This window comes from Oratosquilla oratoria, chromosome 9 (assembly GCF_046742065.1).
Source record: "Oratosquilla oratoria isolate Oo_2021 chromosome 9, ASM4674206v1, whole genome shotgun sequence".
Classification (NCBI taxonomy): domain Eukaryota; kingdom Metazoa; phylum Arthropoda; class Malacostraca; order Stomatopoda; family Squillidae; genus Oratosquilla; species Oratosquilla oratoria.
Window position 1 is genome coordinate 9124890 of NC_134785.1, and position 25230 is coordinate 9150119.

General features: G+C 42.1%; 2 protein-coding genes across 3 annotated transcripts; both read right to left on the minus strand.

Moving 5' to 3' along the window:
- Positions 1-2049: 2049 nt before the first annotated feature.
- Positions 2050-12357, minus strand: LOC143028164 (uncharacterized). Its single transcript, XM_076189882.1, has 6 exons — positions 11368-12357; positions 10527-10605; positions 8476-8651; positions 7577-7814; positions 6977-7069; positions 2050-6542 (listed from the first exon to the last, which is right to left on the minus strand). The coding sequence occupies exons 1-6, from the start codon at positions 12092-12094 to the stop codon at positions 6407-6409; spliced, it is 1449 nt and encodes a 482-aa protein (XP_076045997.1). The 5' UTR covers positions 12095-12357; the 3' UTR covers positions 2050-6406.
- Positions 12358-17783: 5426 nt separating this feature from the next.
- On the minus strand, positions 17784-24275 carry LOC143028165 (uncharacterized). 2 transcript variants are annotated; one of them, XM_076189885.1, is made up of 6 exons: positions 22373-24275; positions 20025-20079; positions 19334-19518; positions 18523-18880; positions 18194-18283; positions 17784-18059 (listed from the first exon to the last, which is right to left on the minus strand). In XM_076189885.1, the coding sequence occupies exons 1-6, from the start codon at positions 23730-23732 to the stop codon at positions 17786-17788; spliced, it is 2322 nt and encodes a 773-aa protein (XP_076046000.1). In that variant the 5' UTR covers positions 23733-24275; the 3' UTR covers positions 17784-17785. The 2 variants fall into 2 exon arrangements, with proteins under 2 accessions (XP_076046000.1, XP_076045998.1); XM_076189883.1 differs by having other exon boundaries at positions 20025-20103.
- Positions 24276-25230: the final 955 nt, after the last annotated feature.

The window sequence follows — 25230 nt, forward strand, 5'->3', positions numbered from 1 at the left end:
TGAGAGGGAGGGTGGGAGGGGTGTGGAGTGTATTTAGGGATGAAATGGGTGGGAGTGTTTTTATGCCTTTCCCTTTTTGGCTACCTCCCTTGGAAGGGGGAAAAAGCCTTGGTATATGTATGTATGTATGTGTCAATTTATCACTATTTACTGTTTACATGTTTGTTTGTTATTCAACTATACCTATGCATTTATTTATGTATTTTGTTTGTTGCATACATTATCATAGTTTTTTTTTTATTATCATTATTCTATTATTATGATTTTTTTTGCATCCGACCTAGATATGGACCAAAAGGTCTCCTGTCGGCATGCTCTGCCTTTGTAATCCTCTGTGTGCCAGGCTAGAACACACACACACATACAACTAGGTACAACTAGGTAAATACACACATGGCACTGCACACATCTTTGAAATAATGCTCTTAAATATTTACTATCAATGCAATCATTTCAAAGAAGAAATTTGACATATATTGACACATGCTACTTGATAGCATTGATATGGTGCTTTTTGTTTAAAGCCATACAGGCTTATACAATTATGTAAACATTACAAAAAATAAAAAAAAATACCTGAAATGTAATTATTCCCATCTGTAGGAGGGGAGGATTACATAATTCTACTGAATATGATTAGAATTCATTGTGATAATCAATTTTCCTTATATTTCTTATATAATAAACAATCCATATGACCAAGGTCTATGCAACCTATCCTTATGAATTCTAATTATGGTTTAATTAGGTCTTTCAATGATGAAGGATGGTTACAAATGATGTAACTTCCCAACAGACCTATGATGTAATGGCGTAACAATCCTGACATATTTGCCAAATACACCATGCTGGCTGTCACCAAACATGGAAATAAATATGGCAAGACAAAAACAGCTTACTTGGTCTCTAGTGAGCTGTTTGTTGTGCTTCTGAAATAAATATATGATTTATTTCCTTTTCACAATGACAGCCTTTTCCTTAAATCATTAATTTCCTCAGTAAGTTTTCTGACACTATAATTCTTTTCATATATCTGATGAAGACCATAACACAATATTATTAATCAGTTTTCTCAATTTGAGCAGGGGGGGGGGGGTTAGCAAAATTGTCCACAAGGACAGAAGTGCTGTAAGGTTACAGATCATAAATAGCCATTACATGCTGATTGGAGGGACCATGTTTGATTCTTTTATTCAAGGCAGCCTTGAGTCATCATAACATTGTAAAGAGGGAAATAGCTGATTGGAGAAAGAAAAAATGCTCTCATGGCACATTAGTCTGAATGGAATAGACAAAAACATGATCCACATCACCGAGATAACTGACGCTGAGAGGGATGAGGAAGAAACAATTAGAAAGAAAATAAGACTGAAAAAATAGGAAGCAAAACAGGTAAGATATAAAAGAGAGAAGCTGGGCTGCAAATCCAAATTTATGATGATAACTGTTTTACATAATAGGATTTCCAATCTCTAACAATGACTATGATTCTAATTTATACATATAGAGGGTTACGATTTTTAAAAACCTATACTGTAAAAATATGTATTTACATAAATATATCATGGTTGTGGATACATGTGTGTGTGTATATATATATATATATATATATATAAATATATATATATATATATATATATATATATATATATATATATATATATATATATATATATATATATATATATATATAAACAGATATATATATATATCTAGAAATATATATATATATATATAGAAAAAAATATATATATATATATATATATATGTATATATATAGACATATATATATATATATATATATATATATACAGTAGTAACAGAAAACATTTCTCCCCGTCCTCTCATTTTATGCAATGGGGGGACGGAGAGGGGGGGGTTGCCGATTTAATGAAGCGGCCTTGCTGTGGATGTGCTGTGTCTTGTGACACTGTTTCTGACCCAGGGCAGTGGACAAGGTGCAGGGATGACCCATCATTCAGGAGGTGCTAAGATAAGAGGGAGGGTGGAGGGATGTGGAGTGTATTCAGGGATGGAATGGGTGGGAATGATTTTATGCCTTTTTCTTTTTGGCTACCCCCCTTGTAAGGGGGAAAAAGCCTTGGTATATGTATGTAACAGAAAACAGCGGGTTGCCATTAATGGCTCAGTTTTGGGTTCCTTATTGTTCATTATATATATAAACAACTTGAACAATGAGATTATTAGTGATATTAGTAAGTTTGCAAACGACATAGAAGTATGATGCCATATTAGATCAGGTAAAGATGCTGGAATATACTGCAGGAAATTTTTTTAATTATTTGCATGATCAGTGAAATGGTAAATGAACTTCAATATCTCAAAGTGCAGCGTATTAAACATAGGTTTACACATCCAAGAAAACAGGTATAGCTTAGATAACATCCTTTTGGAGAAAACAGAATGTGAGGAAGATTTAGGAGTGCTAGCAAGTCATGACCTTAAATCCAGTAAACAGTGGATCACCAGGAATAGAGCTAACAAGGTATTAGGATTTATTGCTAGGATGGTTACAAACAAAAGTGCAGGGGTAATTATAAAATTCTATCTGGCAATAGTTAGACCCATTCTTGACATGTGGCACATTTTTTATCTCCATACTATGGAATGTATATGAATTCACTGGAATCAGTAGAGAATAACCAAAATGATACATGGACTTAGAAATTTACCTTATGTAGACAGGATTAGGCACCTTATCTTACAGTCTGGGACAATATAGAGTACGTTGTGATCTAATAGATGTATTCAAATGGGTCAAGGGCTTTAACAAGGTGATGCAGACAAGGTCATCATGTTAAGACAACAAAACAGAACTTGCCATAGTGGAATTATATTGTACAATTTCTTTTTATCTAAGAAGGAAATAGGCAAAAATTGGTTCTCCTACAGTGGTTAACAAATGGAGTGAACTTAGTCACCATGTAGTAAGCACAGAAACTATTGGTTATTTTAAGAAAAATTGAGATGGCTTTCTGGATGGGGATAATAGGTGGTAATGGACATAGAACTGCCTAGTGTAGGCCTTATGGTCTCTTACAGTCTACTTCATTCTTACAAGACAGCCATCAAAGAGAATCATTTCTCAGCTGCTCATCTTCAAAACTGGTCAACATCTTCACTTCCATAAGGCAAAGTGTAGGTGCTTGCATGGTCTATGAAATGAAAATTATAAATATAAAGCATAATTGTTTAAATATATATTTAGATATACATACATACATATACCAAAGGCTTTTTCCCCCTTACACGGGAGGTAGCCAAAAAGAAAAAGGCATAGAAATCACTCCCACCCATTTCATTTCCCATATATTCTACTCCCCTCCCTCCCTCCTATATTGGCACCTCCTGGATGATGGGTCATCCCTGCATCCTGTCCACTGCCCTGGGTCAGAAGCAGTGTCACGAGACACAGCATATCCACAGCAAGGCTGCTTCATAAATTCGGCAACCCCCCTCTCCATCCCCACATGCAGGAAAGGAGAAGACGGGGAGAAATCCCTTTGAGCTGCGTAAAAAATTTTCTCATACATACTTCCTCACCCCCCACCCACTCCCCCATCATGCATCACAGCCTCATCTATACACAGCCCTTCTCCATTCACCCCTATCTTCTGTCCTCTCCTGTCCTTCCTCTACAGACATTCCTCTCTTTTGTAAAGCCCCTTTCACCACATCCATCCATCTCATCCTAGGACGCCCCCTCATATTCACTCTTTCCACCTCTGCCTTCCACACTTCTTTTACTAATCTTTCTTCACTCATTCTTTCCATGTGTCCAAACCATCCTAATACTCTTTCATCAACCCTATCTCCCAGCTCCCTTTCCATCCCTGTTCTCCTCCTCATTTCTCACTCTATCTAGCCTAGTAACCCCTATCATACTTCTCAGACATTTCATCTCAAACACATTCAAGCTCCTTCTCTCTTCCTCTCTCATGTTCCATGTTTCTGCCCCGTACATTGCTGTTGGCACAATCACTCCTTCATACAACCTCCTCTTAGCATCCATTCCCAGATGTCTATTTCTCATTACACTTTTTAATCCACCAAGGCATTTACTTAACAGCTGCTTTCCCTTCATCTTTCCCTATTTCTCCTCCATTTTCCTCACTCATCACTCTCATTTTCTTAGTGCTTCCCACTGCAACTACCTTTCCCTCCCTATCCTCCTTCACATTTAGCAACTCCCTAAAATACTCTGCCCACCTTCCTCTCACTGCCTTCTCTTCCATTATCATCTCTCTTTCTGCACCTTTTACCTTTTCTTCTCTACTTGATTCACCTCCTCTTCCTCTTTTAATTTCCTTCCAAAACATCTTTTTATTACTTTCAAATTTTTGTCATACTCTTTCCCCATTTCACATCTCTTCTCCTCTTTGCTTCCTTTATCTTATGCTTAACTTCCTTTCTCTTTACTTTGTACCTCTCATACGATTCCCTCGTCCTAATTTGTAGCCAATCTATGAATGCCTGTTTCTACTCTTCTACACCCTTCTTTGCTTCCTCATCCCACCACTCACTACCCTTCCTTCTATTTCCTCCCGCCCTTCTTGTTCCACACACCATCTTTGCACACCTTATGACTCCCTCCTTGAACCATCCCCATTCCTCCTCCACTCCTAGTTCTACTCTATCCTTTACTCTCTCCCACTCCTCTCTCAACTTCTTATACTCATTCTCCTTTTTTCCTCATTTAAGCATTTCACTCTAAGTACTTCCCTACCTTCTGCCCTTTTCCTCTTTCTCCACCTATTCTCTACTCTCAATTTACCTTCCACCAGGAAATGATCTGATATTCCCTCACTCTCTCCTCTTACAACATGTACATCCTTAACTCTTCCTACCATACTACTGGTCACAACTATATAGTCCATTAACGCTCTATCTGCCACCCTTCCATCCACCACCCTCTCCCATGTGTACTTATGCTTGACTTTCTTCTTAAACACTGTATTTGCTATCACCCTTGCAACCACAAATACAAGTGACATATGACAATAGACTTGATTCAACAATTGCCTGATGTTTCACTCCTACATACATACATAGGCCAAAAGCTTTTCCCCCCTTACATGGGGGGTAGCCAAAAAGAAAAAGGCATAGAAATCACTCTCACCCATTTCATTTCCCATATATTCCACTCCCCTCCACCCTCCCTCCTATCTTGGCACCTCCTGGATAATGGGTCATCCCTGCATCCTGTCCACTACCCTGGGTCAGAAGCAGTATCGCAAGACACAGCACATCCACAGCAAGGCCGCTTCATAAATTCGGTGACCCCCCCTCTCCGTTCCCTCATGCAGAAAAGGAGAAGACAGGGAGAAATCCCTTCAGGCTGCGTCAATTTTTTTTTTCATACATACTTCCTCACTCCCCATCCCCCACCCACTCCCCCTCATTCATCACAGCCTCATCTATACACAACCCTTCTCCATTCACCCCTACCTTCTGTCCTCTCCTGTCTACTCCTATGGAACTTGATATAGAATAAGCATATTTCTGGGACATCATTGAACAGTAAGCCCAAAGAAAAATGTATCAGATGAAAGGCATGATGGCAATATGTAATGTAATATGATAATGACAATGAAGAAAAACAATGCAAATATATACAGTAGCTGATGTCATTTGAATATATATTTTCATGCACATGACTAAGCATCTACAGAATCTAAAATTGTTATGACCCCATTCTTCTCTTTAACTATACTAAAATTGATCAAATGCTGAATTTGCTTTCTTGACAAATTAAATAATACTAAATAATTTCTGGGACAAATAATAATGTGAATCAAATTTAATAAAATACAAACTCCAAGTAAGTACTTTACATATCACATAAAAATAGGCCAGAAGTGACACTATATTTTATTTTGTCTGGATGATGGCTAAAGAAATGTTGGTAACTCCCTGTATGGGTGGGCTTCCTATAAACTGTAAACGATAAAGACTCCAAATTTCTAATTATTAAGATATCTAAAAATGGTAATTTGTGATCTATTTCAACTAGTACATCTTGTATGAATATGTAATGAACTAAGTTTGATTATACAATGTATGATAATAGGAAGCCCACCCATACAGGGATAGTTTACTTTTGTATATTTCTTCCTTCTATCTATATTTCTACTAGTACATCTTCTATGAATATGTAATGAACTAAGTTTTATTATACATGTATGATAATATCAAGTATAATATTGAATAATAAAGTTGTATTATAAAAAGTCTTTATATTTATCCAGGCATTATTATCAGTTATTTTTGTTATTATTGTCATCAAGCTCAAATAAAACATCTCTGTTCTAAATCACAAAGGACTTCAATGGTTTCTATCATCTTCAGACATGAGATCCTAAAACTTCCCAGTTGTCATGGAAGACTATTTTTTCCTCCAAAAGTGTCTTCCAGCTAAACTTTTCATGTCATTTTTAACAATTTGTCTTTTGCTGCCATTGAACAAGAAAATTATGAACACATATACACCCTGGAAGCTGTTCATTAAGTAGGTGATGTGTCTGAAAAGGAGAGAGAATGGGATGAAGCTGATACCAAAGGGGGCATCTAGCATTTAGCATATAGCCTATTCCTTTTAATTATATCAAATATCCCACACCTACTTATCTGACTGATCACTGTCTGCAACAGTGACAACAAAATGGCCACTTTAAGGTCAAGGAGAATGGGACAGAATATCTTTGTTATTATCAAAGTGAATGACTACTGAAAAGGTTGAGATGTATTTCATGTACCACTTCTGGGGGATGTTTTTTTTAAGAAAGTATTGTTTCTTTCAAGACTAATTGAAATTGAATACCTCAAACATATATCTGTTTATTCAGAGTTAGATTACTATATGGATTGAAAGGTATGACTTTCCATTGTAAACCATTGTCATGTGGCACTATGGCATACTGCAGGTTTGGATCAGGCAAGAGAGTTGGGTACTTACGAGAGGACACCCCGTCCTGTGAGGAGTTGGACAAGAAGCATGAGGAACGTCAAGAGAACCCAGAAACAAACCAGGCTAACTTGCTGCCAGAACCTGAAAAAATCAATAAACAAATAAAGAAAGAAAAAAAAAGTTTCCAACAGAGGTTACCTATCTCTTTTGACAAACTCATATAAATGTATACAATAACTTCTTCTGACAATCAACATTTTGAAAGTTTATTAGGCACTTAATCAGTTTGTTGAAAATATCCTCCTGATTTCTACATCTGACACAGAGTTGAGATCTGTGTATGATACCTAAACAAACTTATTGCTTTATTATTTTCATTTAATCTATCTTACTTTATTTTGTAGGACAACATTATGTGGAACTTTATACTAAACAGGAACACTGAGACTAAATCCAGGATGTAGGAGGTGGCTTGCAATACTACATGATTAAGCTCCGAGTTCCTGGACTTGGGGGGGGGGGGGGGGTCAATCAAGAAATAGATAAGTGAAACAATGCAATATTATACTACCAACTGGCAATATGCAAGTCTTCCCTGGGGCCCCTGATACCTGATATTACAAAACCACAAATATTGTCTCTCTTTACTCTGATACAAATTCTTCGGAGGTGAAGCTTGCTAACAGGATACGGTCTTCCTTTTGTTCCTCCTCAGAAAACTCAAAGTTCTCAACTGTCCTGCCACTGTTCTTTTTGCTCCCACAACACACCATCTCCCCAGAGAGGGTCAGCGTCCTGTAGCGATATGTGTAAAGGATGATTGCCGCAGAGAGGAAGCTGATGACTATGGACGGGTACAGGAAGATGTCATTCCGAACATCCCTGTCTGAAGTGAAAAAGGAAACAAAAACACATTATGAAAATAATTAAAACAAGAAATAAAATAAGTAAAAAATACATCACAAAAATACATAAATAATTAAACAAAGAAATAAAACAAATAGAATGAAAATAACCACATAATAATTTGGTTTATTTGATTTAGCATTACAAACTCCCCCTATCAGGAGGCTAGGATGGTACCCTTGACTGAGCACTTTGTAGTGTGGACCTTAACCATACTCTTGGTCCAACTCACTGGTGGCAGGGTTTGAACTGCCATCACCTTTTGCTGCAAACAGGGATGCATTAACCTGCTTGGTTAGCATCATAATACAATAATAATGAAAATTATAACAATAATAATTATTAATAATACTATTATTGATAATAAAGGAAATGTAAAATGAAATATCAATAACTTGATAGAACACGATATAAATGAATAAAAGAGATAATCAAATCAAATAAAGTCTAATGGAAGACCAAAAGGCTTGATTATTAATCTTAATTCACTTAATTAACTTTTAATGTTATTATCATCACCATTATTACCTCATCCAGACAAAATCCGGGGACAATGTGTTGTATTTGTTGGAATTTCTTAGATCACACATCAGGAAATCGTTGAACTGGGTTTTGGTCCGACAATGACCCTTTGCACTTACCAGTGAAGATGCAAGTGCGGTCGTAGATGGAGCTCTGTTTCTGCGTCTCGGGGCTCAGGGTGGTGACGATGCCTGCGAGGAGGCACTGCAGGAAGGGGAAGCCCAGGCCGTACAGCAGGTAGGCAGCCAGCCAGTGCTGCATCTTGTACCTTTGCAGGGACCCGCGACACAAAAACCTGAAAGGTTTGATTTGTTTATCTATTTATTAACATCTTCATGAGGAATGGCATGGAAGTGTGCTCTTACAAAAATTATGTGACACACAAGCACAAAAGTAAATGAATAATACAAATATATAATAAACAATAAAAATAATATAGATAAATACATAAGCAATGGAAATGAATGAACACTTAAATATACAAATAGGTAAATACACAGGTAAACCAATAAATGTGCAATGCAATCAAATAGATGAATGAGAGAGAGCAGATATCTTCCATGTCTTAGTGCCGCCCCAGGGCAAAGCACTTACACCACTTCCTTCCACCATTCCTTACTATTTTACGTATTGGCTTGCAAAATAATGAAACGGATTAAAATGTTTGTATCTATTCTCCCTACTGCAGAAAGGCTATGGGTAAATATTTCATACTTTGTTGATCTAACGCAAAATTTGTCGTTGTCGATTACGGTAAAATATTCAGGGCTTCTATGACCTAGTTTAATTATCATTATTATTATTATTATTATTATTATTATTATTATTATTATTATTATTATTATTATTATTATTATTATTATTATTATTATTATTATTATTATTATTATTATTATTATTATTATTATTTTGTCAGCCTTCAGCATAAAGTCCAGGTTAGAATTGCCGCCCCCGGCCATATGCACCCCCCAAATAGAGAGAGAGAGAGAGAGAGAGAGAGAGAGAGAGAGAGAGAGAGAGAGAGAGAGAGAGAGAGAGAGAGAATTTGTACAAATGCGAGAATAGTAACGCATGGCAGGTAAGAGGAAACGAAGGAGGAGGAGGAGGATGTGGGAGCGGCCAAATGTGTTTCGTCATAGTTCACGGAAAGCAAAGCAATCGCGGGCGTTCTCAAAATCATTTGGCGAACAGCAAATAATCTGGATATTATTTTGGCTACACACCATTCTAATACTATCTGTAGTGGCGTGGAGAGGTCTGATGCCGGAGGCCAACTCCTTGCTTGTATGCCCTAAAGATTCAAGTATACCTCATAGTACTGAGAAACATTAAGAGAATATTTTGAATATGTCAAATGATACATAAAATAAACACTTCGTTTGATTTAAACGAAAGTCAACCACATTCATTAAGTTCTTTTCCCCTAAATGAAACCTCCTGGATGCGCCCCCCCCCCCCCATCCACACGAAGCCAATGACCCTCCCCCCCCCGCCTCTGCACACCAATTTCTGTGGCACCGTAGAATTGTGGCAACGTTAAAAATCTGTCTTGACCATTCGATCTTAGCAGTGCCAATAACCTCGCAAATTGAGAACAGTAGATATTCATTCATGCACTCACCACCAGAGGCGCCGTCACCGAGATCTGCCCTTCACCAAACTGAAGAAACACCCTGAAATTCTCAACACATCGTGCAGACATAATGAGCTAAATATAATTCCCATGTAGGCTATTTGTGACCAGAGTATGGCAACACAAACAAAATTCAAAGCAATACAAGAAAAAAAAGCGCCTTCTTCGTGCAATTTGAATTACGAACTCTGGTCAGCTAACTGTTTTCCCCCACTCAAGACTTACCTCTGCATACCAGGCCTTCCTCTCCATCTTTCTTAGCCAAGTAGATCTATTCGCGTACATTTTTTTTTTTTTAATCTGTGCTGTTTGTCAGATTCCAACGTAGACTGCTGATAGACCCACCCTTTTTGTGACAATTATTTCCCACTGCCCCTCTGCAACGATTATTATCTACATCCTGGCCTTAAGAAGAAAATCTCAAAAAATGACCACTGGGGTTAAGTGGATTTACACCTGATCTCAAGAGTTCTCACCACATACTACTTTCGATATTTATGTTATGCTCATCAATAAACATTAAACGTTTGTGCTCACCTTGCTCGTCTAGCGATTTCCATGCAGAGCACACTCAACCACACGGGCACGCTGGCTCGTGCATACATTAGGAGCATGGCTGTAAATGAATTAAGTAATTAAATTTGTAATTCCTATCAAAAACAAAAATAATGATATGCCATTTCGTGTAGTAGTGTCACTTTGGCTCTTCCCACCTTGTCACGATCTGGATCTGTGACTGGACGTTACACTTTGACATTGTAATGACGAATTAAGACTACTAAAGATGACATACCACAGACCAACGCGCGAAGTAATATATATAAATAAAAGAGCTGACTACTGTTACGAAGAACTGATCCAAAATCCATGTTACTAGATTTGAAATAACAGTAATCATGATGATAAGAAGTGGATGTAGAAATAATAAAAGACGAAGTTGAAATCCTGAATACAGAAGCGCCCTTGAAGCTGCTGGCGACAACCAAACTGGCGTCAACACCTAAGGATTCAACAAGCCGCCTTAACATTCTAAAATACATGAATACTTAATGTGCACGCCAGACCACCAGCATGCGGCACGTGCTTAACCACAAGGCTAGAGACACTGATAAATCACAGTCCAAAAGACTACCGACAGAAGCAGCAACATGGAAATTAGCGTGTTGGCAAAATTTATAGTGAACGATATTGTCACTCCCACGCTTGGCAATGTGATGGTTCTGGAATATTGGCAGCCCTGTGTACAGCCCTTAATTGACGAACATTAACAAGTTCGAGTAAATTATATACTGTCACTCCTACCATGATACCATTCTGAACAGAGCAGAGGCGATGTCAACCCTTCTTTTGCAAACGTGAATTTATTTCGAATACTCACAATTAATGACACAAGCTGCGTACGAAGGATAAGCTGAGAATTTGACCGCTCTACCAAAGGATTCATGGATTCCCTTGAAGAAGATGGCGGCGCAGAAGAAGAGGAAGGTGACTCCCAATCTCTTGTTCAGTTTCGGTTTGGCGATGTGAATGGTTAAGATGATGGCGACGCAGACGACGCTCAGAACGTTCCCAACGATACTCGTCCTCCTGATGACGTTAACCACTTTCGATTCTTCCACATTCTCTTTGCAGACCAACGAATTCTTGACGACAGACCCGTCATCCTGCACGATCTCGTCAATACAAAAGGCCTTATGTGAGACTGCATAGCTACCTATCTTGAGTCGCCCTTTGCCGTCCCTGGACAGTACCGATGTCTGAGAGAAGTTGAAGATGCAGGCTGGCAGGCCAGGCACAACCACAACGTCGGTTGAGGTCCCAAGGTCGGAAGATTCTGCAGAAGAGAGGCAGGCCCACGCGTCCGTTTGAAAAGCATCACCCACGGGACAGCATTTCCTTACACAAGGTCTTTTACACTGGTCTTTAGCGTCACTTGGCAACACATACATAGGCTCAGATAACGAGCCATGTTCCTTTTGAAGTGATGGCGATGATGATTCGGCGTTATCACGTGTGGCGACCGCATGACACAACGGGAAGGTGAACGTTGTTGTAATTATCAAGTGTAGGAAAACATGCCTACCGAGGCCATCTGCCACCTTCATGATAACTTCAGAACCAACTGAGTCTGTCTTGATTCTATACAAAGTTGACTGTCTACACTCTACACCAAGTTCACTGTGTCATTTAGGTTTTGGGGGGTGTTACCCATACGTCTTTCTGTTTGAAACGAGCATTTAGGAGACTATTTGCGAAAGATTCACGGTGTGATTCGGTTCATAAAAGAAGAACTCTCAGTACGTCGTGCTAGCGGCTACAAGAGCAGCGCTGCTTTGCTTCCTTCACAGCAAGACTGTAACTGCTGGCATCTCGCTGCGGGAGCAAGAGAGTGGTTGTGGTGAAGGGAGGTAGCGAGTCGGTGAAATTTGCAGCAGCGCGGGAGAACATTTTTGCACGCTGCGTAAATCTTGTTTACGTTGAACTGCATTGGGATAATACTTAATGTCCTCCTCCTCGTCGTCGGGGCTTGTTTCTCATGAAGTTCAAATCGGAAGGGGAGTAATAGATGATACTGTATTAACATAAAAACAAGGATCCATGGGAAGAACATCGTTGAAAAAGACAAAAGTTGAACTAGGAAAATTTTATATCACAATTTACATATTAGTTTAAACTGCTAAAAACAAATCTATTTAGTATATATTTCCACACCAAAGTTACAATACAATATCGTATGCAATTTGAGCATGAAGCTATCTTACCTGAGGTTCACAGGGAAGAGGAAGGTTCGAGGTTAGATGGGTTGGGGGAGGAGAGGTGACGGATGGCGGAGCAGGGTGGGGCTCAATTGTGCTTTTTTTTTCTTTTCCTTCAAGTAATGAATCTGACCGGACCTGCTAAAAGTGTACATCATTTTTAACGTTGTCTAACAATGGGGTGATGCTCGTGTCTTCATCTGTTTTCCTCGGTTTCGTCTCTTCCCCCACTTGCGACTTGAAAATAAGCAACACCATGTACATGGCAACACCGCATCCATATCGCAGCACGCCAAACACAAATACCTGATCTGACACTTCACACTTTGACCTCACCGTACAGATGCGCCGCTGCCCCGTGCGGTATACATGATTTCTTGTGTATAACCGTGTCTTCATCCACAGCTGTATACAGAGGGCAGAGACCAGTGGACGTCTATGTATCCTTTTACCTGCTTAGACAGATCGTGACTAGACGTGCCACGATGTGCTGGGTCCTATCTGAGTACCGTGATCATATAATTATGCCCGGACAAAAGGTCCCCGGACAAAATGTCCCGAAATCTGCACCCCTGGGACAAAATGTCCCAAATGGCCTAGGTGGGTGGTCAAAATGTTCTCAATTTTTTTTTTCTAAAAATTTGTCCGATGTGTTTTACTTTATTCCTTTATATATTTTTTGGTGAATTTTTGTTTTTTAACTTGATTTCTTTTATTTTTATAGGCATACAATATAAGTCCAATAAAGCATAATTATGTGCTGTAATTGTACTCATAAGGTGCTTATCACACCTCTTTCACACCCCCATTGCTTGGTTAACACCTCAGATGTGCTCTAAGTTTGCTCACAAAGTGCTTGTCACACCTCTCTTACACCTCTGTGCCTGGTTCACACCTCAGATCTGCTCAAAGTTTGCTCACAAAGTGATTGTCACAGGTCACACCTCAGATGTGCTCAGAATGCTCAGAATTTGCTCAACACCTAGACAAGTTCAGTATATAAACCTGGCAAATCCTGACAAGGCATGTCAGTTTTACTGAGCTAATCAACCATGTCAGACGAGCTACAGGTCATCACGTCCCAGAAGGGTGGTCAGAAGATCCTTCTCAAGGGCTTCATGTACACCAAGAAGAACGTTTCCAAGAAGACCGGTGAAGTCATCTGGAGGTGTGTGCGGCGTGATCTCAAGTGTTCCGCTCGCCTGTGGACCACTGAGAGTGGTGATATGTATATGTGATATGTATTATATATTATATGTGATATGTACTGTGATTTATCATCTTATATGATTTGTGAGATGTACTGTGATTCATCATTGTGATATTTGATAAAATATCAAATATTATTGTACTTTGTGTTTATATATAGAGATTCTCCAGAATTTAAGGGTTGTTATAAAAACACAATTAACTATGACCCAAAATGTATAAACAGTTGATAAAATCAATATTTGTTGAAAAAAGGGGACCTTTTGTCCTAAATATTGGGGACATTTTGTCCCGGGGGTGCAGATTTCAGGACATTTTATCCGGGGACCTTTTGTCCTACATTCATATAATTATGCCCGTCTAGAACCGGCTGGCTGGAACTACCTAGTGTAGGCTTTGTTGTCTCCTTCATTCTTATGTCCTTATGACTGGTGTCAGTCCTCGCTGGATACATTCATTCACTTTATGTGCTCTAGTCATGCCTGTCTTCGTCTCGCCGGCAAAATAGTTCCGCTACTTCAGGAGCTTTTGTCGGCAGGAGGCTATGGCTCATACGCTATATTATGATGTATATATATCTCATTGTATGTACACCCGTATAGAGGCAGAAACCCTCCCTGCATGGCACACACACACACAAGCACATAGCAAACAAGAAACGCGACTCCATGCAAAAAAGAAAAGACAAATATGCATACGCTCTCTCTCCTACTGAAACTCATTCCATTTCTAGCTTTATCTACCACTACATCTCATTTCAATTTACCTACCACTAAAAATATTTCCATCTTTCTGACTCCCTGCAACTAAGCTTCCAATTCCTTTTCTAACTTTGTTGGTGGCGTTGTTGATAATAAATAACCCAAAAGATTTTCCCTAATACTGATGCAATTCTCGAATACCAAGTTTCCTGCCCATGTCTCTCGAGCCACGGCACATGCTTTAATAAATATCCTCAAAAGACGCCCAGTGGCAATAGCCCCCTTTTATACACGACTATCTTTTCATTTCCCTACAGGCTACTCTTTCACTCCCGCAAACATCGATCCCGTGCGAGTAGGTGGTCTGTAGATAGTCCATGGTGTGAAGAGTGAGAGAGAGGCGCGGGTTGAAGGGTTACAGAAAAGTGTCTGCTTATGATAATCAAAATGCAGTGTAATTAATCAAATTAACTTTATTAAACCAAACAAATATTAAATAAATCATACGTGGATTTATCAAACAGTTCACTACATAGATCCAGTAGTATTTGGAACATACAGCACAGTCATTTGTGCCATCCACTTCATGCGACTAGTCGTCTTTATATTAGAACAGGATTGACCAACCAATGGCCAGTAGATCATTGCATTTTGTCACCAGCGCTTCTATCTTTGGGAAGACTATCCCGCCGAAAAAGTGGAATCATAAGGACGACAAAGGAGGCAGGGATGAGGTAGATATAAGGTGGTCCGAATTCTTCTTTGTGTTTAGATTTGTCTTATCTAATCACCAAAGTACCAAATCCGCTTCTTAAGGGCCAACCTTAACTAAGTATATGAAAATAAAACAAGTTTTTTATTCAAATGATATAGATATTAAAGTTCAGTTATTATTTCTATTCTTGTTTCAGACTAATATATATGTTTATTCTCAGCTGTAGTGTATTACGCATGTGTATACAAAGGTTTGTAGAAGTATATACTGAATAACTTCTGTGGTATGCATGTATGCGTGTACTAGAATTACACATAGCCTATCACAGAGAATGGGTGAGATATGGAGATATCTTGAAAATATAAAGCCCCAGTCATACTATCACATATTTAGATTCAAACTAGCTTTTCTAGGAACTACAAATCTAGTGATTCTAGAACCTACGCCATCTCTGAGACATTGTACTTTTATTTACAAACATTATGAATAAAATTGATAATAAGTATAAACATTTCACTTATTCAGTCAAATTTGATACGAGCGTTTGGGGTGGGGAGTACAGGGTGTCAAAAAAGGGGGCTGGAGAACCCCTGGTATAGGTGTTAAGTGTTAACACCGTGCTGGAGCGCGTGGCGCTTTGCTGCATCGACTCAGCAACACCAGTGCCGTGTCGCACTGTGCGATCTTATTCAGCTGAGGAGAGACCTGGAAGGCCTGAGCGGGGCCACTGAAACCCCAATCATTCCAGGGACTGTCCCCTCAGACGAATATGGTAACTGTTTGATGTTCACAAAACAAAAAACCAAATGCACAATATGGCATATTATCATATTTGTACGAAGTAACAAAAATAAAAAATATTTCTTATAGAACTAATATTTGGCAGTTGATATATATATCTTATGTTTATGTACACATCATAGACTGACTGTGCGCTATGGAACATTAGATGTATGCAATTAAGAAGATGAGTCAACCGAATGAGTTGTTTTTCTTTATCACACATACATCGCGTAGAAATTAGCGACTCCTTCCCACGGATGAATCCGTTTCTCCTTACTTAACTACTTTCTCTGTTGCACTTAATCGCCTCTCTGCAGCCGATGCGTTTGTCGCCTTTATTCCCACGAGATCACAAATGTAAAGATGTACTGAGGAAACCCTAGAGCGCGTCCACTTTTTCCAAACAACTCAGACGTATAGCGTCCGAACCCCTATCATTAATCTTTGGTGACATTCCAAGAGGGTGAAGGCACGTCTTGAGAATGATAGAATCGGAATCTACAGGTGTTCCCCCTGCAGCAGTTCCTACCAAGTTCGTCGACAGTCTCTTCGTGCCCTCCTCTGCGTCAGGTACAGCTTGCGCACCAACTAAATCAATATGCTTCTTTAACCCCTTCTTCTCGGCCAGAGGAGACGTCTCCTTAAGCCGAACAACATCGCCTGGAGTTCGCCAGAACATAATCTTAGAATGTGACCAAGACGACGACCAACTGATGCTCAGCCTATTCAGGCACGATAGCTACTTTGGTTATTTTCTTCTGGCTAAGACCGACATTTAGTCTGAGGTAGCCGCGATGAATCAAGTTTGAGCATTCACCACTGTGGACTACATCACCCACTGGACAGAACCTGTTCAGTGAAAGAAGAGACTTAGGGAAATGTAATATTTCTGGGTGATTGGGGAGTTTCAGTATTGAAGGGGCTTCATGGTGAAGGGGGATCTTGAAGTGAAGGATTTTCTTCGGGAGACGAAAGATCCTTAGGACTTGAGACAATGGAGATCTGGAAGAGTTTCAATATGTGGAGGGTGATGAAGATCTTCAGGATCTGGAAGATCTCCAAGACGAAGCGATTCGAGAGAAGAGACAACTTCAGGTGAAGGATGAGCTTCAGGAGACGAAAGTCCTCTACAGGAGCCACCCACTCCAGACAGCGGTGGCACCTCGGGAGCAAGTCTCCTGAGGTGTGAGACCTTTTCACGGAATAACTCGTTTTCCTCAGCGAAGTCAGACTCCAGAGACGACCAAGACACAAGTGACGCAGGTCTACTGAAGGACTGTGTGACTCCTGGAGGGTGGGGTCGTGCCAAAGTCGGATTCGATCTCTTCAGTGAGAACGGTGTCAGAGCGTCCGTGAGACGGAAGTGAGGAGGGTCTATCGGTGGACCGGTTGACTGCCGGGAAGGGAGGCGTCTCTGGGTCAAGACGCTTGAAGGTTGAGAATTGTTCGTGTTTTGGTTCATTTCCCTTGACCACATCGGCCGACAAGGGCGCCCAAGATGGAGGTCCACTGGAGGAGTAAGAAGTTCCACAAGGAGGACAGGTTTCTTCAGCAACGACATTTCTAGCCACCGGAGAAATTCGAGCCATTAGATCGTTACCAGCCTGTGCCGTGTTTCTAGAACCGATAGTTCTAGAGGATGTGAGGTTGGAGGCAGGCGAGATCCTTCCGGGAGTTGTCTGGACCTGGGGAGATGTCCCGGAAGACATCAGTAATCCAGGCATAAAGATCCTGGAAATAGGGGACGCGGGTGCCAGAAGACATTTCGGAAGCCATCGGGTGAGGACCTTCCCTCCTAAGGATCTCTTCGATTCTCCTCCTGAAGAGTTTCCTCTTCCTCTTGGTAAGGACGAAGACGAAGAGGACGTAGATTCCCTGGTAGCTGTCGATCAGGTAAGAGACGTATCTGCAACAGGGTGCGCCACAGAGGAGCATTAGGAAATGCTAGTGAGGACATGAAGACAGGTTGACTTTTGATTTAGGTTTGGGAGGGGGGTCAAAATTACCAGTGAACCTTAAATAAATAAATAAATATCTTACATGGCGATCCGTCCCAAGCTGAGTTCGAGAGGTAACATAAGAACGGAGAGGATGATCCAGAAGGAGATGAGATGCACCTGCTGCCAGAACCTGTGGGAAAAGGTATCAGTGATCGATGTTATCCCTTACCAGTTATCGATGTCAAGGAAGGTTAAAAAAATTTAATACAATGAAATTTGATGATTGCAAAGTAATTATCCATGTACATTAGTGAAGCACAATTCCTCCAGGTTAAGTTAAACTGAGTTAGGGATCTTGTGGCAAACGGTAGGTGTACTCTTACAACAACAGCAATAACAACAGCAACAATAACAAAGACCACAACTTACTCCGCTTCGCGGTTGACAGCCGAATGAACACAAAAGTGGCAGTCGTCGTCATGTACAGTCCTGGGGAATCCTCCTCCTCCTCCTCCTTCTTCTGGTCTTCTTGGTCTTCCTTCGCTCCCTGCTCCTCCTCCTGGTTCTCCTCCTCCTCCTCCGGGCTTTCTTCCTTCTCCTCTCATCGTTTGTTCCTCCACCTTCACTCGGTCAGCGCTTCTGCCGCGGTGGTCCCCGCCTGCGCTCTTCGACCTGTCGGCGGCGGTGGTCCTCCTCCGACGCCAAAAGGCGTAGGCCATCAGCAGGAAGCTGGCCGATGTTAGGCAGATCCTCGGGTAAAAGAAGACCCACTGGCGAATCTTTCGATCTGAAGGAGGAGCAGACAAGGGACGACCTGAGAATGAGTTTCGTAGTACAAACACACACACACACACACACACACACACACACACACACACACACACACACACACACACACACACACACACACACACACACACACACACACGCGCGCACGCACGCGCACACACGCACACACACCCACACACACGCACACACACGCACACACACACACACACACACACACACACACACACACACACACACACACACACACACACACACACACACACACACACACACACACACACACACACACACACACACACACACACACACACACACACACGCACTAAGAGAAATCAAGTCGACAGTCTCCCTCGGAACAGGAGTCTCGACTCCATAGCGATTAGATCGGGTCAACACTGGACTCGTAGTATCCGAACGACAACAGCGACGGGTCGACGCGTCCGCCTCTCACCTGTGACAAGGCACGCGCGGTCGTAGATGGCGCTGCGCCTCGGGGGGACGCCCCTGGCCCAAGTCACCAGGACGCCCACGAGGCACTGCAGGAAGGGCAGGCCATAGCCGAAGACCAAGTAGATCAGGAACCATCGCCGCCGACTCCGAGTGAAGCTCATCATCTTGGACATGTTCCCAATCCCCCTGAAGGAAGGAAAGAGGGAAGGAGTAAGGCTGCTGCTATGCAGAGCAGTTTACCAGAGCTTCTATCTTTGTGGACATTATCGCGCTAGGGAGTAAAGAAACACATAATAAACGAATATTTCAGTAAAATACTCGTAGATTAATGTACTATTGATATATACGAGTTCATGTATATGTTATGCACATGTATATGCACATTTATATGTATACGTATATGTATATGTATATGTATATGTATATGTATATGTACATGTATATGTATATGTATATGTATATGTACATTATATGTATATGTATATGTATATGTATATGTACATGTACATGTACATGTACATGTACATGTATATGTATATGTATATGTATATGTATATGTATATGTATATGTATATGTACATGTACATGTACATGTACATGTACATGTACATGTACATGTACATGTATATGTATATGTATATCTATATCTATATGTAGGGGCGGTGGATATTGCTGATAAAAGAAGTACCGACCTGACTCTTCGAGCGATGTCAATGCAGAGGACAGTCAGCCAGGTGTGCACACTGGCTTTGGAGAAGAAAAGCAGAAAAGCTGAAATAGTAAGGAGCCGTACTCACTACCAAACCATCAGCAAACCATGTCGTTATTCAGATTCAGAATTTTTTTTTTTTACCACAGGAATACATTAATTCTTCCTCCCCCTTACAAGGGGGGTAGCCGGCCAAGGCATGCCCCCACACCTCCCGGTCCCATCCGTCACCCACCACTTCTCATCTTAGCTCCTCGTGGATGAGGGGTCATCCCTGCCTCCCGACCACCGCCCGGGTCACAAGCAATGCAGCAAGACACAGCCATTTCGTATAGAGCCAGTGATTGTTGGACAATATCGCACACGTTTTCATTATCGACTCTCTTCATCGCCGTATCATTTACGGTGAACGGGAATAATCCCAGGATAAAAAACAAACACAAAAAAACAGGACGAACCCACACTGGACAAAACCCCACCGGACGAAATCCCACCCTGAAAGTGTCAAGCCTGGAGAAAACCGCCGCCAGCAGTCATCATGTAATACCGCGGACACGTGTTCACACCGAGCGGCCTTCAGTAAGACGCAAATGCGATTTCAGTTGCCGAGGATCAAATGGACGGGCAAGTGGGAAGCGGATGTTGGGAAGATGCGCCCCCTAGTCAACTTTTTGCCTTTGAGGTAGTGCACTTTTTATTTGGTCGCCTTCCTTACTGGTATATTGGTAGCTCTCTCTCTCTCTCTCTCTCTCTCCCTCTCTCTCTCTCTCTCTCTCTCTCTCTCTCTCTCTCTCTCTCTCTCTCTCTCTCTCTCTCTCTCTCTCTCTCTCTCTCTCTCTCTCTCTCTCTCTCTCTCTCTCTCTCTCTCTCTCTCTCTCTCTCTCTCTTACAATGGCAAAGCATCCAGAAAGACGACCGTTTGGTCTATAACAATGTCGGGTGCAAGTAAAGAAATAACAATGCCATGAGTAGAGCAGTTCTTTGCTTCACCGTCGGCCCACATTGGACTCGGCCCTGTCCCCTCCCCATCTACTGAGTGAGTTCCCTTCGCCGCCTCGCCATCTCTCTTCTCGTTTAGACCGCGAGGTAGGAAGTGTGCTGGAGGCACCCAGTCCAGGCATCCCCTCTCCCTCCCCCTCCCCCTCCCCCGCACCGTGCGTGCTACGGTAGTTGCAAAGTGGGAATACTTCCCCTCACTGTGAGAGGTCTTCCCGTGCCGGGGCTGCTGCTGGAGTCGTCGGAAAACCAGTCAGACAACATACCGGGCATTCTGCCAAGACGGCCATGTCTCCTTTTTTTTTTTTTTTTTTTTTTTTTTTTTTTTTTTTTTTTTTTTTTTTTTTTTTTTTTTTTTTAGCAGATGCTCACCTTCAAGTTGAGTTTTGTCGAACTGAGACCCCGTCCTATCTCTCTCTCTCTCTCTCTCTCTCTCTCTCTCTCTCTCTTTCTCTCTCTCTCTCTCTCCCCCTCTCCACTCTCTCTCTCTCTCTCTCTCTCTCTCTCTCTCTCTCTCTCTCTCTCTCTCTCTCTCTCTCTCTCTCTCTCTCTCTCTCTCCCCCTCTCATCCCAATGTTGTACCGGGAATTTCCCTGCGCAGTCCCCACTGGTGACCTGGGTAGTCTCGGGGAATAACCGCTTGTGCCGGCCGGCTCGGGTCGCAGAGTAAACGGGAGAGGGAGGAGAGAGCCAACTGCCTTTAGGGGCCATTCCGCCTCCTCAAACGGAAATCGAAGGTAAACATTTGCATCTCTCCCCCCCCCCTCTCTCTTACTCAGTAACACACACAAATATACACACACGGTCATTTTACATTAATTTCATTTAATCTGTTTGTCTCTTATCTATTCACTTACTCATTTCTTCGCTTATGTACTACATTTGCTAAATCATCTGTTTATCTCCCTGACTTATTTCCTCCGTCATGTACTGATCTACTTCACATTTTCAATGATTTGGATATTATCTCCTCATTTATATATTTGTTTATATCTATTCACTTAATACTTTATACGATTTCATTACATCAAGTGATTGAATTATTCATTACTCTTTTTTTTACATATCATATATTTGTTCATTCAGTTTCTTTAACTATTCTCTTTTATCCTCGCAGCCTACTTCCATAGAAGTAGACTACTGTGGAAGTGCTGCGTCTTGCTGCACTGCTTCTGACCCCCAAGGCAGCGGGCAGGAGGAAGGAATGACCTTCCATCCACGAGGAGCTAAGATGAGAAGGTGCTAGTGGGAGTGGAATGGCTGCCAGTGGGTGACTGCCTTGACTGCCCACCTTCCATAGGATGGGGGCGAAGCCCTTGGTATACATATACTTACAATTGATGGCGCAGATGGCGTGGTTCGGGTAGGCCGCCAACAGAGACACTCTCGAAAAGGCTTCGAAGATCGACTTCGCAAGGACTGAGGTAGAGAAACAGAGGGAGAGAGACCCGTGCATCCTGTCAGTCTTACTGGTGTAGGCGTGGCAGGCGAAGATGACAATGACGCAGAGGGCGCTGACGACGTTCCCAGAGGCACTCGCCTTTCGGACGGCGTTGACCTCTCGCGCGTTCTCCAGGCTTTCGTCGCATACCAGACTTCGATAGACTTCCTTGCCCTTCTGCAGGAGAAAGTCGGTGCAGTAATTGACGTGCTTCACACCGTAGCTGTTCAGCTTCAGCTGGGACTTTGCGTTCTCGCCCGTGGACGCGACGACGGTGAACGCGCCCCCTCTACAAAGAGGGAGGCCATAGATGACCTGGTCGCCCTCGTAGGATTCGAGAGCGAGCACGACCGCGTCAGAGTCCACGAAGTTGCGTTGATTCAGGTCCTGCCGGCGGCACCTGTGGGAGTCCAGATCGAAGACTTGGCCCGTGGGGCAACATTTCCTAAAGCAGGGCTTCTTGCAGCCCTCGCTGGCCGTGTCCTTGTCAACGATCTTCGGTTCCCTCACCTCGGCCACGGTATGCAAGTACTCTGGCAGAGGTACCGTCTGTTCTTCCTCCTGTCCTCCTCTGTCAATGGGGTTCTTTTTCTCCTCCTCCCCACAATTTTCCCCCGAAGTCCTTTCGGAGTCCTCAGTCTTGTCTTGTCCTGCGACAGCGACTCTTCCTGAAGCCTCCTCTTGACAAGCATCACTACCCTGCCGAAGTAGGTCGCCTGCCCCTGCGGTCACCTCGATTTTCACAGTCTCGTCCAGTTTTCTCCTCGGTTCTTCTTCCGAAGTCGTCGCTGGTTCCGAGGAAGCGTCTCCCGACGTTGGGGCTCCACCTTGGTCTTCACTTTTGTTTAGTCTCGAGGTGCTGCGAGCCCTCGTTAGGTTGCCACTTCCAACGGCGTCACTAGAGACAGTACTGGAGGTTCGCGACAGAGGGCCACTGTCTTCCGTCGGCTTGTCTTGCCCAGGGGGCGTCCTTCGACTTGCAGCTGAGGACGACCTCTGGACCTCGGGGTTCTCTGGAGGGAAGACTCTGTTCGGAACATCGCCCTTGGCACTCACGTGAGGGACCGCGCTTTGGACGCTTGGCACTGCAGTGCCAGGTTGGTAGCGAACACGCAGTAAACTGTCTTCATGCCGATTGAGGATGTCTGTGGCCGAGTGGATCTCCGCGCAGAGGCACTTGCACACAAGAACGGCCCACAGAACTATGTTCTTCCGAATCAGGTCGGTCATCATTTCAGCTGCCTCCGTCGTCATCACAGGATCATCGATAACACCTGAAGCAACACCCTGCAGCTCTTTTCGAGGCTGATGTGTCGAAACGAAGGAGGACGTCTGTTTTCGATGGAGGCCGCGAGCTCCGAAAGGGCCACCCAGTGGCACTGTCAGGGCCAAGGGTAGTATATGGACAAGACCAGGGGCTGTCACTCTCTACATCCTGCTTGGCGATCCTGTAGGATCTGGTCGCCCTCGACATGCACTACCCTTCTTCAGGAGTCCTTGAACAACCACTGAACGGCCTCTCGTAATGCACTCCACTTCTGCAGCCACTCTATCTCTTCCTCCTTCTCCTCCTCCTTCGGTTTCACCAACACACAATACAACACTCTTATTGTACACTATATTCTCCTCGTGTAAGGACCGCAAGACACTTGGTCACGAAATCGACCATCGACAAGACGAGTGAGATCGAAGAAGACGAAGACTTTCGATCTCGCGTGACATCGCGCGAAGTCGAAGAAGGAACAACTTCATCCACGCACTGTCGTCTGTCGGCGACTATGGGGCCTCTCGCGCAGGATCTTCGCCAGCTCAGCAGCCAGGTTTGAGTCCCAGAGCCTGTCTGGGCCCTCGGGATTCCCGGCACCTCGCCCTCCTTGCCGGGGACCCGGAAAACTCGACCCCCGGAAAGGGCGAGAAGATGGCGTCCGCGTGTTCGTGGAAATGAAGGCGGTTAACGTAAAGTTCAGCTCTCTCACTTTTTTCTATTTATCTTTATACTGATGCATTCATCTATTTATTTGTTCATATATATATATATATATATATATATATATATATATATATATATATATATATATATATATATATATATATATATTCCTTCATTTATCTGCTTATCTGTTTATCTATTTATCTATCAGTTATTGTTTTGTTTGTTTATCATTTATTTGTTTATTCATTCATTTACTTTTTTATCTATGTGTTTATTCATTTTTTCATTCCACCTCTTGAAAAGAAAACGGATTCACACCAGTGACAACCACTTACCCAAGCCGACCGAGGATTGGTGGCTTCGGCTGCTGCTAAGCGTCTCCTTGTGTGCATTTCTCTCCACATTCCACCTCTCCCCTCCCCTCATCCTGCACTAAGAGGATTACAAAGGATTACAAAGGCGGAGCATGCCAACAGGAGACCTTTTGGTCCATAACTAGGTCGGATGCGAAAAAAATTATAATGATAAATAAAGAAATAGATAGAAATTATAATAATATAAGTAATAATAAATAATATAAATAAATGCCTAGGTATAGTTAGAAAATAAATGAACAGGTAAATAGTAAATAATAATGAATTGACAGATAACTAATAATAAATGAAAATCGAACAAATAATTATAAGCAGACAAATAATAACAAACAAATAAACAAATAATATAAAATAAATGACAGTCATTACATCATCTTGCTTAGGTGTTTATCTAAACGAATCTTAAGGGTTGATTCACACTATCGGTCCGGTCGCGCTCCACTCT